Source organism: Protopterus annectens, chromosome 11.part0 (assembly GCF_019279795.1).
Source record: "Protopterus annectens isolate FY-2018-M chromosome 11.part0, PAN1.0, whole genome shotgun sequence".
In the NCBI taxonomy this organism is placed as follows: domain Eukaryota; kingdom Metazoa; phylum Chordata; order Ceratodontiformes; family Protopteridae; genus Protopterus; species Protopterus annectens.
In genome coordinates this window covers 285,586,210-285,599,545 of record NC_056745.1, presented here as the reverse complement: position 1 = coordinate 285,599,545, position 13,336 = coordinate 285,586,210, and the positions used below count along the sequence as shown (strand labels likewise).

Genomic DNA, 13,336 nt, shown 5'->3' with positions numbered 1-13,336 from the left:
CCTGGATGGCAGGTGCATTCAGGGCCAATGGAGCCCAAATCAAGTACATTTGCACATCAACCTAAAAGAGATGTTAGCTGTTCAGCATGCACTGACAGCTTTCAGACCCCTACTCTCCCTGGGGCCTCTACTGATCAAAGCAGACAACACCACAGTGATGTGGCATATCAACAAGAAGGGAGAGACTCACTCTTATCCTCTCTGCAGGCTCGCCATGACTCTTCGGCGCACTCCTTCAGCCATGCAACTACACCTGTTAGCACAATTCCTGCCGGGCTCTCTAAACTCACTATTAGACAACTTAAGCAGAAACCTGCTATACCCTCACGTGTGGGAGCTAGACCTCAGAACCCTTCACCCTTGTGACCCAAAAATGGGGCACTCCGAAAGTAGACCTCCTTGCCTCCCACTCAATCATCAGCTCGTTCTGCACCAGGGAAGCTCACAGCAAGGCCTGGAAAGTGGATGCTGTATCCTTCCAGTGGGTAAACCTCTTGGTCTATGCATTTCCCCCCTCTACCACTCATTTCAAGGGTACTGCTCAAAATAAGGGAGGTAAAACTGAGGGCAGTCCTGATTGCCCCAGACTGGCCAAGCCAGCACTGGTGCCCACTGCTGCACAGCCTGTCACCCCTGCCACCATGGCACCTACCTCACATCCCAACACTCTTGACCCAGAGGAATGGAGAATTCATGCATCCTCAATTGCAGACCCTCAACCTGACAGCCTGGCTTATTCCCTGACCTCTTCTCAAGCTGCCAGCTTAAGCAAACAAGTTCTAGATGTTATACATGAGGCCAGATGCCCCAGCACTAGAAAATCCTATGCTGACAAGTGGAAAAGATTTTGCTCCTGGATCCAGGCTAAGGGAGCGGGATCGGCACAGCCCTCCCTTCCTCTCATCTTGGATTTCCTGTCAGCCCTACTACACAAGCGTCTATCCTACTATTCTATTAAAAATCATGCCTCTGCCATCTCTGCTCATGTCAGCACAGAGCCACTGCTATTCTCATACCCTCTCATCAAATAGTTCCTAAGAGGAGCTAACAACTTAAGGCCACCCAGAACAGCTTCTACTCCAACCTGGGACTTTAACTTTGTGTTGGAAGAGCTCACCCTGCCCCCCTTTGAACCTGCAGCTTCAGCAGAGTTAAGATTTCTCTGTTGGAAAACAGCCTTGCTTATGGCCATTACTTTAGCTAGAAGAGTATCAGAGCTACAAGCACTTATGGCTAGGGATTTTCCTTGCTGACAGGGTCTCCCTCGGGACTAACCCATACTTCATGCCTAAAGTGATGTCTAGTGTGTTCTCAACCAGTCCATTCATTTGCCCAGATTTTTCCCTAACCCACAAAACAGGGGGAAAAGGATTCTGCACTCTCTAGATGCGCACAGACAGCTCAGATTCTACCTGGACAGGACCAAATCTTTTAGAAAAATTGATCAATTGCTAGTCAGCTTCGCTGCAGAAGCAGTGGGCAAGGCCTTATCCAAACAGTCTCCAAATGGATAGCACACTGCATCCATTTCTGTTACAAACAGCACGGGAAACCACCCCCAAAGGGGGTCAGGACACACAGCAACCTCCACCTCTGCAGCTTTTCTCAGAGGGGTCCCCACTAGGGACATCCTGGAGGCTGCAACATGGACATCTGTTCATACCTTCACCAAGCATTAACACCTGCCTATCTTCCCCAAATCCAAGGCAGGCTTTGCCACCACAGTCTTGCAGGGCATCCTAACCAGCCCCCAAACTACTTGACTGCCTCCACCCTTTTTCTTCAGCTTTGGGAGTCAACCCAAATGTGATGACTGCAACAGTGAAACATGAAGAACATAGTACAGTTGTGTACACTTACCATAAATGTAGATGTTCGTGTGTATTCACTGTTGCAGTCCTGGTTTCCCTCTCTCCATCCCCCTTCTCTCTCTCTCTTTCTCCTTACAAGGAAATTTTGGTATTTACTTTCTACTGGTGGTGGTCCTCCACCGTAACCTAGCTTCCTGTTGGGGGCTCCTGACAGTTAGGACAAGAAAAACTGATGTAATGGCGTCTGCTGCCTGTTTTTATACCACTGACAACCTGGCTTCAGTCCTGGAATGACAGCAAATGATGCAGAAATACTATGCCTCTGGTATTCTGGCTGACTGAGGGCTACCCCTGGCAAGATAACCCCAAATGTGATGACTGCAGCAGTGAATACACTCGAACATCTACATTTATGGTAAATATACACAACTGTACTTTATACTGTTTGACTATGTATCTGCTGTTTCATTTGTATGTATATTCTCTTTGTAAGTTGTCTTTCTGATTTTTCAAATATTGTATTATCAATGTTTGATTCATAATCAACTTGTACAGTGTTAAATAAATTTTGTTATTTGTGGAGCTTTTCTTCCTGGGTCTCTGCTGAAAAAGGACTTGTGTCCAGTGGACTTTCCCAGTTATCAAATGTAAAATAAAATAAACAAAAGTTTTGCACTTGTATGCGAAGTCATTACATCAGATGCTAACTGCTACAGCAGCAATGGATGATCATTCCTTCAGCAATAAGTCATGAGGACCAAAGTGAGAAGGCAGTAGTAACCAACACCAGTGAAATTCTGTCATGCATAATTGGGGGCAAAAATTGAAGGGTAAGGATGTATTACTTCCACCCTGCACGGTGTTTGTGAGATCTTTGGTAGACTACTCTATCCAGTGTTGAGACCAAGAAAAAGTGGATGATGGGGGAGGAGGACAGCTCATGGATGCTGGTTGAACTAGTTGGACCAGCCACTAATCTGTTGTTGAAAGTGTGTACATGTTTGCCTTTAAGGGATAAAAGCATAAAGATATACAAAATATATTTATTATTGTTTCTAACTGGATATATATGTGTAATTTTTGCCATAGGTTCGACTTTTGACATTGAGGCTTCTTAATCACTTTGAAGTGGAGCTTTTGAGAACATCAGAGGTATTTATTTATAATTAATACAATGTAAATATCAGTGAAAAAAATGATTTTCTTTGACTTTCCTTATAGTAGTGCTAAAATTATCTGGACTTACTATATACAGTCAAGGTTGTTGTGAGAAATTGATTCATTTCCATCATACAACTAATCAGCATATAAATTCATTCCTTTATTAATTCAGTTATTGAGTATTAGTAGATAGGTAATGCAGTGAGATTTCTCCACCTAGGTGAATTTTTTTGAATGACCAATTCTTAAGATTTTAACTCCTCTGCTTGCTGTTAGTTTTCTCCTGGGCACAATTTTTTTACATTAGTAAGTAACAGAGGCAAAATTTCTCGTTACATTAAAAAAGATTGAGAAGGTACATTTCTTCTTGCTTTTCTGTTTCCTAATAGAAGGTGCTCAGGCACTGGCCTGGAACTCTAATCTGGTCTGTCATGGTTTTTTTTCTTCTATAAAATTTCCCGTACAAATAGGAGCTCTCTGTCCCAGTCAGAAAGAACCGTATGTTGTTTCCCCTTTGATTAGCAGCAAAGTTTGATGTTGGGAAGGTGGCCTTAATGGTTAAGGTGTTTGCCTTGCAAACACAAGGTGCAGGGTTTGAGTCTCACAAGGGATAATTGGCTAGGCTTAAAAATGGCTCGAAAGGGCAGTTAGCCTAGTACTAACATATGAACATAAACATATGTCTGCTATGGTGATGTCCTTCCATATCACTGTTGCAGTATTCTTCTCTAAAGGATTACCCTGCCCAAGGGTAGCACAACATCTGGCCTGTGTACCAAAGACTTGGGTTCTTTTAGAGATGTCATACGTCTCACACATACTCCCTGCTTATGGTGCAGGGCATAAAGATGATGTATGGACGTACATAACCCAGAACGTCTTTGCTGCCAGTGTGAATGCTCCTTTGTGTTCTGGTTAGCAAGCCATTTACAGATAAGTGCCCAGTTTTTTTTTTTCTTTTTTTTTTTTTTTTTTCTTGCCTTTTTCTTTTTGTTGTAAGTGTGATACTCACAACTGCTGCCAATATCTAATGGCCACCACTGCCACCAATATGTGACATGCTGGGTCAGTAATCAAGGAGCCTGAATCCTCACCACTGACACGGGAGAGGGATGTGCACTTGGAATACAAATGGATTTATTCAGTATTTCCCGATGCAGACCTCTCTACATCAAGCACAATTTCCCCTTGGAGCACACACAGCCCGGGGTCTGAATTTCTCTATATCTGTCTCCCTCCAAGTCCCCAGTAAGATTCCTCACCGGTTCAGCTGTAGGGTTAGGTCCTCAGCCATGTGTCCAAGCAGAGTCTTCCAGCACCCTCTCTGTGAACCCAGTGCTTTGTGTCCCTGACCCAGGTAGCTGTCGCATACTTTTTAAGATTTAATTTTCACAGACTCACACCTAGGAAAGACTGGCACAAATTACCCACTCTACTTAGACTGAAAGGTAGATTCACGCCACCAGTCAGTTACTATAGGGCTCTTAAAAGGGTATCAAATTATGCTGAGTGAAGTAAATATTAATACTGATGATAGTAGTTGTCCAAGACAGCTAGGCCTTCTGGAGTGGCCCACACAGTGTCACCAAATGTAAGTACTCTCAAAGGTTAGACACCTTCTACAAGGACCAGCCAGAATAAAAGTTTTAAATATATTTAATAAATAATAAAAGAGCATGAAAATATTGAATATATATTTACAATAAACAACAGAGTTCAAATCACAGAAAATATTGAAATTAGCATTGCTGAACAGTCCTGTACAAATAAAAATAGTATCTAAACTAAGTTTCGCTATATTCCTGACTGAATCTAAGAAGAATTTACTGTTCCCTAATAACTTACTTGGGCAAGGCAAAATGAAATATGTGAGCAGTCTTTCTAGTCACGTCTGCAAACAGTGTACTCTATACTCTGAGATGTGTCTTTGTAATATCTAAAATATAAATGTTAAGTTGTCTATCTCACCTTCATTCTTGCTGGATGGGTTCGGAGCCGACCTCGGCTCCGACTCGGCCACTCTAAAGCTCGAGAGTTGGTTCCACCGGCTCGAGGCTCCCCTTATATCCCACAATGCTAGGCGATAGTTACCTCAGATCTCGTTTGCCGCTACAGCTTCGAGGTTGGTTTTCTACCGGTTCCTGGTGAGTTTTAGCTTTTTCTATAAAAAGTTACTCTTTTTACCCCTTTTTTTAGTTTAATTATTCTTAAATTAGTGTAGTTCATTGAACTCTATCCCCGAACCTAATTTTTTCCCGTTTCTTGTTAAAAGAACTTTTAGTTCTTCCCTTGGGCCTTAGGCCTTCCCTTCCCTAGGGAGTGTTTGTGTAGTGTACTACTGTTTATTGTACTTTATTTTTAGTATTTTTACTAAAGTTTGTAATTTTGACAGGGTATAACTGGTGTGTTTGAGTGTGTGTTTGTGTTCACCAGTTAGGCTATGTCTAAAGAAGCAAAGGTCTCCGGATTCAAGAAGTGTGATGCGTGCTGTCAGAAAATGTCTCTGACAGACGCTCACACTTCTTGTGTCTATTGTCTGGGGCCTTTGCACCTGCAGGACTCCTGTGCTGTCTGCCATGGCTTCAGCCCCAGGGTCCTGCAGGAAAGAAAAAACAAGCTTATATTGAGAGGCTTGTTGAAGCCTGAGGATTCCCTGTCTGTCTCAACAGGGAAGCCCTCCAAGGCATCGAGGTCTTCGGCTCCGGCTTCTGAGCCGAGACCTCAGGTTGTTCAACCTTTGCCTTTATCGGCTCCGGCTGGAGCCGATAAGACTCAGTCCACAGTTTCTGTGGCTTCCTCGGCTCCAGCCGGAGCCGAGGTTATCGAGGTACCCGTGTCGGCTCCAACAAGATCTTCGGAGCCGACAACCAGAAAGAGGTCTAGGTCACCTTCTCTTGGCTCCGTTCATTCGGCTCCAGGATCTCCCCTGCTGTCTGAACGGAGCCAAAGGTCTCATTCCTCTAGGTCATCGAGGCTGTCCGATCATGACCTTCAGAGGGTGGTGAGTCGACTACTCAAGTCTGAGGCACTAGCCCAGATGCTTCAGAGCCCGACTCATCAGTCGGTGCCTGCCCCGGTCCATCAACTCTTTCCTCCTTCGACTCTCTTGAGTTCGGAGCCGGGTCGGTCGGAACCGAGACTGTGGCCACCTGGGAGCCGAGACAATTGTCTTCGGCCCCGTCGGCTCCGTTTTCTTCCATGGAGGAATCTCGGCGCCGGACTTCCCTCGTCGGCTCCGAGGGGGTGAGTGGCATCGGACCCTTGTCCGACCCCGCTCCCTCTCGGTGCTTGGCGCTGGTGAGTTCGGCTCCGACATCGGCCTCGAGCCATCACTGTCGGTGCCGAGGGGGCTCCTTAGCTCCTCGGAGCGGGGACCTCTGGCTCTGCCTGACAGGGGTGCTTTCGAGGTCATGCGGAGTGTGTTAGAGCCTGGCTCTACTCCACAGTCGGCTCCGTCAGCCCCTCCCTCTATGCTGCCTCAGGGTAAGTCGACTCACTCCCTCATTCCGGACCGCAGAGAGCCAACTCCTCAGGAGCTCCCTTTGGGGATTTCATCCTCTTCCGAGGCCTCTCCTGATTTGGCAGAAGAGCCCCCTCGGAAGAGGAAGTGCAAGAGGAAGCACATTGACTCACCTGAGTCTATCACGTCGGACACAGATCTGGATGATTCTGAGGGTTCCCCCCGTTCCCCTTCTGAAGATGTCTCATTTGCAGACATTCTGGAGATCCTTAAACAGAGGGGAAATTGGCCAGCCCTCAACCCTTCGGAGGACGAATCTGTGTATCTTGAGGCTTTTGGCTCTCGTCCTTCCACCTCCTGGGTGTCCCCCCCCTTCGACCCCCTCATGCAGGTGGTTGCTAAAAAGGCATGGACGGCTCCTGATTCAGTGGACCCCACTCCCAGGAGGCCCTCCAAATTCATCACAGCTCCATCAGACAAGGAATTTTTATCAAAAGGAGTCTCTGTGGATGCTATGGTGGTAGCTGCCGCCACAAAGAAGGAACTGGCTGATCCTTCAGTGCCTGTCCATCCACCTAACAAGGAATCTAGGTCCATGGATAGGTATGGAAGCGGATGTTCTCCTCAGCGACATTTACTATGCGTCGCTGAATTACCTGTGCCATTTCACTCGTCTTCAAAGGGACTTGATCAAAGAAGCGAGTGAAATGCTGAAGGACCCTACAGCTACGGGTTTCCAAGAGAAAATGAACACGCAGCTAGCTATCCTTAATTCTATTTCCAACTCCTCCATGCGCCTCCTCTCTTATGCGGCCGATGGAGCGAGCAGAGCCGCAGGAACAGGGGTAGCCTTACGTAGGCACGCCTGGATGCGGCTATGCAATTTTGGAACCTTTCAAGACGTCTTTCACGAACTCCCTTTTGATGGATCATCTCTGTTTGGTCCACAAGTGAAAGAAACCCTGACTAGGTGCGAGACTGATGGCAAGACCCTTTCTGCCGTCGAGTCCGTTTTCTACTCCTTCTAGGCCTTACCCCAAAGGCCAGAAGGGGGAAAGATGTGGTTCCGTAAACAATCTCAAGGGACTTCGCCTGACGACAGAGTCGGTTCCCTGCCAGAGGCAGAGGGGAACAACAATGGTAGACGTCGCCCTAGAGGCAGAGGGGGTCCGCAGAACCAGGGCAATCGAGAAACGTCCTCCGATAAGCCCTTTCAGCATCCCTGAGGTGTTGCCCGACTGCCCATCTTCGGAGGCAGTCGGGGGAAGATTGTCACTGTACCCAGAAGCCTGGCTATCCTTGACACAAGACAAATGGGTACAGTCCATCATTTCCGAAGGTTATTCTATTCCCTTTCTTCGTTTTCCAAATCAGTCAAAAAAATCCCTTCCAGATGTTCCACCCACTCAAAGGGATATAGCAGCTTTGGAAATTTCAAAACTGCTTGCAAAAAGAGCTATTCAGCCAGTGCCAGCAGACCAACTAGGATCCGGAATCTACTCAAGGTTCTTTTTAGTTCCAAAGAAAACAGGGGACTGGAGACCAATTTTGGATCTCAGTATCTTGAACAGATCGGTCAAGAAAACAAGATTTCGGATGGTCACGCTGCAATCCATTCTTCCCCTATTGGGAAAAGGAAACTGGATGTGCTCTATAGACCTTCAGGACGCGTACTATCACATAAAAATGAACAGACGCTCCAGAAGATTCCTCCGCTTCAGGCTGGGAACCAGTCATTTTCAATTCGGGGCCCTGCCCTTTGGTCTCACCACGGCCCCCCGGGTGTTTACCAAATGCATGGCAGTGGTAGCTTCTCACCTGAGACAAGGATTCCAGGTGTTTCCATATTTGGACGACTGGCTCCTCACAGCTCCCACCAAGCATCTCCTTCTGATGGCCAGAGATTACACTTTTCGCGTCTGTCAAAAACTGGGTATCTCAATAAATTGCGAAAAGTCTGTGTTGTCGCCTTGTCGTACTATTACCTACATAGGCGCAAATTTAGATACTGTAAACATGTCTGCAACTCTAACGAACCAAAGGATATCAGACATTCAAAAATTGGTATCACTACTTCTCAACAACAACAGAGCCAAAGCCAGGTTAGTTCTAAAGGTGTTGGGAATCATGGCAGCGGCCATACCTCTCCTTCCATTGGCCAGATACCACATGCGGATCCTTCAGTGGATGCTTTTTTCTCAATGGTCATACCAGGAACTTCCAATGTCTCACACCATTATGATCACGCAAGCATGCAAAAAGCATCTCATGTGGTGGATGTCTTCCCCCCAGCTCCTGTTGGGGAGACCATTTGTTCCACCTCCTCCGGTTGCTACTCTGACAACGGATGCCTCCCTGATCGGGTGGGGGGGGCATTATCAGGGCAGGACAGTCCAGGGCACATGGCAACCAAACGAATGCCACTTGCACATAAATGTTCTGGAAATGAGAGCAGTGCTTTTAGCGTTGCAAGCCCTTCAAGACTCTCTTCCCTTGGGAACGATTGCAATCCAGACAGACAATATGTCTGTAGTGTGGTACATCAACAAACAAGGCGGAACCAGATCATACCCCTGTGTCGAGAAGCACTCAGACTGTGGCAATGGGCGATTTCTTCTCAGCGTTTTCTGATAGCAACGCACATCCCCGGGAAGTCCAATCACATTGCGGACAAGTTGAGCAGAGCTATTCTCATGCCTCACGAGTGGTCTCTGAAAGACTCTGTAGTGAGAGAGATTTTTCTCAAGTGGGGTCAGCCTTGCTGCGATCTTTTTGCTACTCCCCAAAACAGCAAGTGCAGAGAATACTTCACTCTATTCCCTTTACCAGGCCAACCCAGCAGGGACGCTGCTAGTCCAAGTTTGGCCCCGGGACTTCTGTATGCATTTCCTCCTTTCCCACTGATCTCTCAAGTAATACAGAAAGCTATCGCTCAGAAGGCCTCATTGATCCTCATTGCTCCTTACTGGCCTCGGCAAGTGTGGTTCCCCTTTCTGCATCGATTTCTTTTGGAGCGACCGTGGAATCTGGACCTAGTTCCAGATCTTTTGATCCATCAGTCGGGTCAGTTTCATCGCTCCCTCCCCACTCTGAACCTCACTGCTTGGTTCCTCCACTTCCAACCGTAGCCAGGCTTCCTCAATTATCTCACTCTGTTAGAGATATTTTGATAGCTTCCCATAAATCTTCCACTCGAAAGATTTATTTGAGTAAGTGGAAACGCTTTTCATATTGGGCACAAGGAAAGGACATAGATCCTTTCACCGCTTCCATCCAACTAGTCCTTGATTTTCTTGCTGAACTCTTCCATGCAGGTTCATCTCCATCTACTCTTAAGGTTCAATTGGCAGCTTTTTCTAATTTCCATGTGGGTATTTCTGAATCTGCCCTAATGTCCCACAAACTCTGCAAAGCCTTTTTGAAAGGAGTTTTTCTTCTCAGACCTCCTGTAAGAAATCCTCCTTCTCCTTGGGACCTGAATTTAGTTCTTGCTTCTTTGATTCTTTCCCCTTTCGAACCTGCAGCTTCATGTTCCTTAAAGTTATTATCATGGAAAACTCTCTTTCTGGTGGCTATCACATCAGCTAGAAGAATTTCAGAACTTCAAGCACTCAGTTGTCGTTCTCCTTACCTTGTGTTCCATAAGGACAGAGTTTCCTTACGAACTAACCCGTCCTTTTTGCCTAAGGTGGTTTCAGCATCAAATCTAAACCAATGCATTGACCTCCCTGTCTTTTTCCGGAGTATTCAAATAGGTCTGAACAAAAATTACACTGTCTGGATGTTCATCGTCAATTAAGGTACTACTTGGACAGGACGAAACAATTCAGAAAATCTGATCAGCTGTCTGTCTCCTATGCGGAAAGCAGAAAGGGACTTCCAGTTTCAAAGGTATCTTTATCCAGATGGCTAACATCTCTGATTACCCTTGTTTATGAGATTAGACACCAAAAACTGCCTAATAAGCCTAAAGCCCATTCCACCAGAGCTTTGGCTACTTCTCTAGCCTTCCAAGACAGACTGCCTATTGACACCATTTGTGCAGCGGCTACTTGGGCTACTCCTCACACTTTTGTTTCCCATTATAAGTTGGATTTAGCTTCTAGGCATAGAGCTAATTTTGGTTCCACTGTTCTCAGGAGTCTGTTCCGTTAGGCCACCCGGGACAAGGTGCTAGGGACGCGGTCCCATCCAGCAAGAATGAAGGCGAGATAGACAACTTAACATATAGAAGTTATGTTCTTACCAGTTCCATGTTAGTTGTCTTCTTCTCGCCTTCTTCTTGCGTCCCACCCTCCTTCCCCCTGGCCTGGACAGACCTAGAGGAGTTGTGATCGTGACCTCTCTTTCTACCACCTCTTTCTTAGCTATATGCTATTATGCATATTTCTTGTTTCAGGATGTAGGTCACCCTTCTTCTTCCTGTTGTTAGAGGTGGATTCTGTTTTTTACAGTTATACTGTTTCTGTTATAAGCTGGGGTTAGCTTACAAACAAGATCTGAGGTAACTATCGCCTAGCATTGTGGGATATAAGGGGAGCCTCGAGCCGGTGGAACCAACTCTTGAGCTTTAGAGTGGCCGAGTCGGAGCCGAGGTCGGCTCCGAACCCATCCAGCAAGAAGAAGGCGAGAAGAAGACAACTAACATGGAACGTTATGGTAAGAACATAACTTCTATTTTCCAAGCGGGCTGACAGAATTACCTCATCTGGTCACCAGACTCTAGGTTCTCACAGTGTTCCCCTTTGAAGCTGAGACAGGAATTTAGCATAGATGTCTGCAATACACATCTAAATGTCTGTGGCAGTGCCTGGGGCTTCCCCCTCTTTTTACAGAGCTAATGAACAAAGGCTTTTTCCCCACACATAGCACCTCCATTCCTATTCAGCACTGTGGGGTGCCATTTTAATGGTTTAACAGCTCATTTATATTTCCTTATTTTTCTTAAAGTAAGCTAGCTGATACATTTAATTCAGTGGCAAGTAATACATGTACATTTCTTCGCATTACAGCAGGGTGTACTGTTGATGCATTTTAACACAATTAACACAAGCAAAGCTCACAAATACATTTTCAGCAGAAACATCTGTACAAATCAGTTTGTTGTACAAATGACATATAGTTCTAATACATTTGTGACACAAGCATCTGGTATAAATCAGTTTGATATTCAAAAGACATGTAATTCTTTACAAACTCCAGCTGGCCCATATCACAGTAAGGTCACGTGTCATCAAGAAAGGGGAAATGCCAGTATGGAAGACAGGTTCCACATAAAGACCATCTTGAGCAGTGTTTGCTTTGCTTGAGTGCTTCTCATGACCATACGTTGTGCCCTATTAAGCATTTATCACGAAGACTCTTGGTAGTTGTCTCTCCTCCTTATTTATCTACATGGAGAACCAACGTCTTAAGTTGTTGGCACAGGGTACAATGGCAGAATCATCTGGGCCTGAGGGTCATCCGTCTGCTAAGTAGATGACCAAAAAAGTCAGGTTGGATTCAGCTGTTGTACCACCTCCCATGGGCATCTCTGTCAAAGCTGGTGAAAAGCCTGAAAGATCACCCAGTTATTTCATCAGATTCCTCTGCCATGACCACTTTGGAGGTGGATCCGGCTTCTTGTACATCCTCAGAGGCTTTGCAGACATCCATCATGGATGTTCAGGGGGAACTGTGGATGATATTTGAGGGACTGAGGGGCGTTAGAAGATTCTTGCTAGAAAAGAGATTCCCACTGTATTGTTTCAGTGTTGGCAGGGGTCTGAACCTCCTAAGATGTTTAGTTTTGATGACCCTTTAAAAAAGAAAATGAAGATAAAGCATATTTACTCTGCTGCTAAGGAACCTCAGAGTGAATGACTGGATTTTGCACAGGCATTATTTAATGCTCCCATGGCCTTGAAGCCCCCTCAGAGAGAGTCTCTGTTCCTGTCTCCACTTGGTCCTCTGTTCCTCTTAAGAGTCTAGGGAGCAGAGCTCTTCTGATGAGGACTTTGGACTCTGATGAATATTCTTTGGCTTATTCCTCTCAGATTCCTTGTCCATTAGATTATGGCTGTGAGGAGGATGACTGTGTTAGTCTGGATTCTCCCTTTGAGGAAATTTCCTTTGGAAATGCTCTCTCTCATATGATGGAATTTTTCAAATGGGACTTTACGGACGTTTCTGATGTTCAGAAGTGGTATTATGAGCTCCTCCAAATGGAGTTTCCTAAGCCCTCTGCCTGTTCCTTCTGTTCTTGCTCCTTTGATGGATACATTTTCATTAGCTTCCCTAGCTCCTGATTCCCAACTCCCAGCTCCTAAAAAACCTGACAGGTTTTATAAGGTGCTTAATGATTGTAAATTTCTTTACAAATATCCCTCTGCTGATCCTTTTGTTATCTGTGTTTCTTCTAACAAGCCTTCCAAACTTTTTGCCTTCTACTAAAATACTTCCCTCTGACAATGACAGTAGGGCCATGAAAAGGTTGTACAAAAAAGTGTACACTGCTGCTACCCTGGCCTTTCGGGCTATGAATTACCAGACCCATATGACCAGATGTGTTTCAGTGATTCTGTTTCAGGCTTTTCAAGTTGCTAATGACATTTCAGATTCTGAGTGGAAGGTTTCGGCCCTCTCTTTTTTGGGGTCCTCTTCTCAAGTGGTCTGCCATTCCTTTAAATGTAGTTATGACACGGCTGATGCTTCTTCTAAGGCTGCTGACTTTGGTTCTGTGTTAAGGTGTTATTCCTGGTTTCACCTTCAGTCTTTGCCAATGATATCAAGACTAAATTAATGGATGCTGCTCTTGACAATAAAAATCTCTTTGGTTCTGCAGCTGCTGAGCTTTTTGAATCTCCTCAGGAGAAGGGTAAGGCTATGCAGGAACTGAAATACATTTTTGTGTCCTCTGTTCCCA

The 13,336-nt window shown here is 45.6% G+C and overlaps 1 protein-coding gene across 1 annotated transcript in view; it reads left to right on the top strand.

Moving 5' to 3' along the window:
• Positions 1 to 13,336, top strand: part of UTP20 (UTP20 small subunit processome component) — a gene marked incomplete in the record, with an annotated part of 2,478,305 nt that overhangs the window by 713,593 nt on the left and 1,751,376 nt on the right. The window contains 1 exon segment of the mRNA XM_044087776.1: positions 2,901 to 2,963. Coding sequence (XP_043943711.1) covers positions 2,901 to 2,963 — 63 coding nt within the window.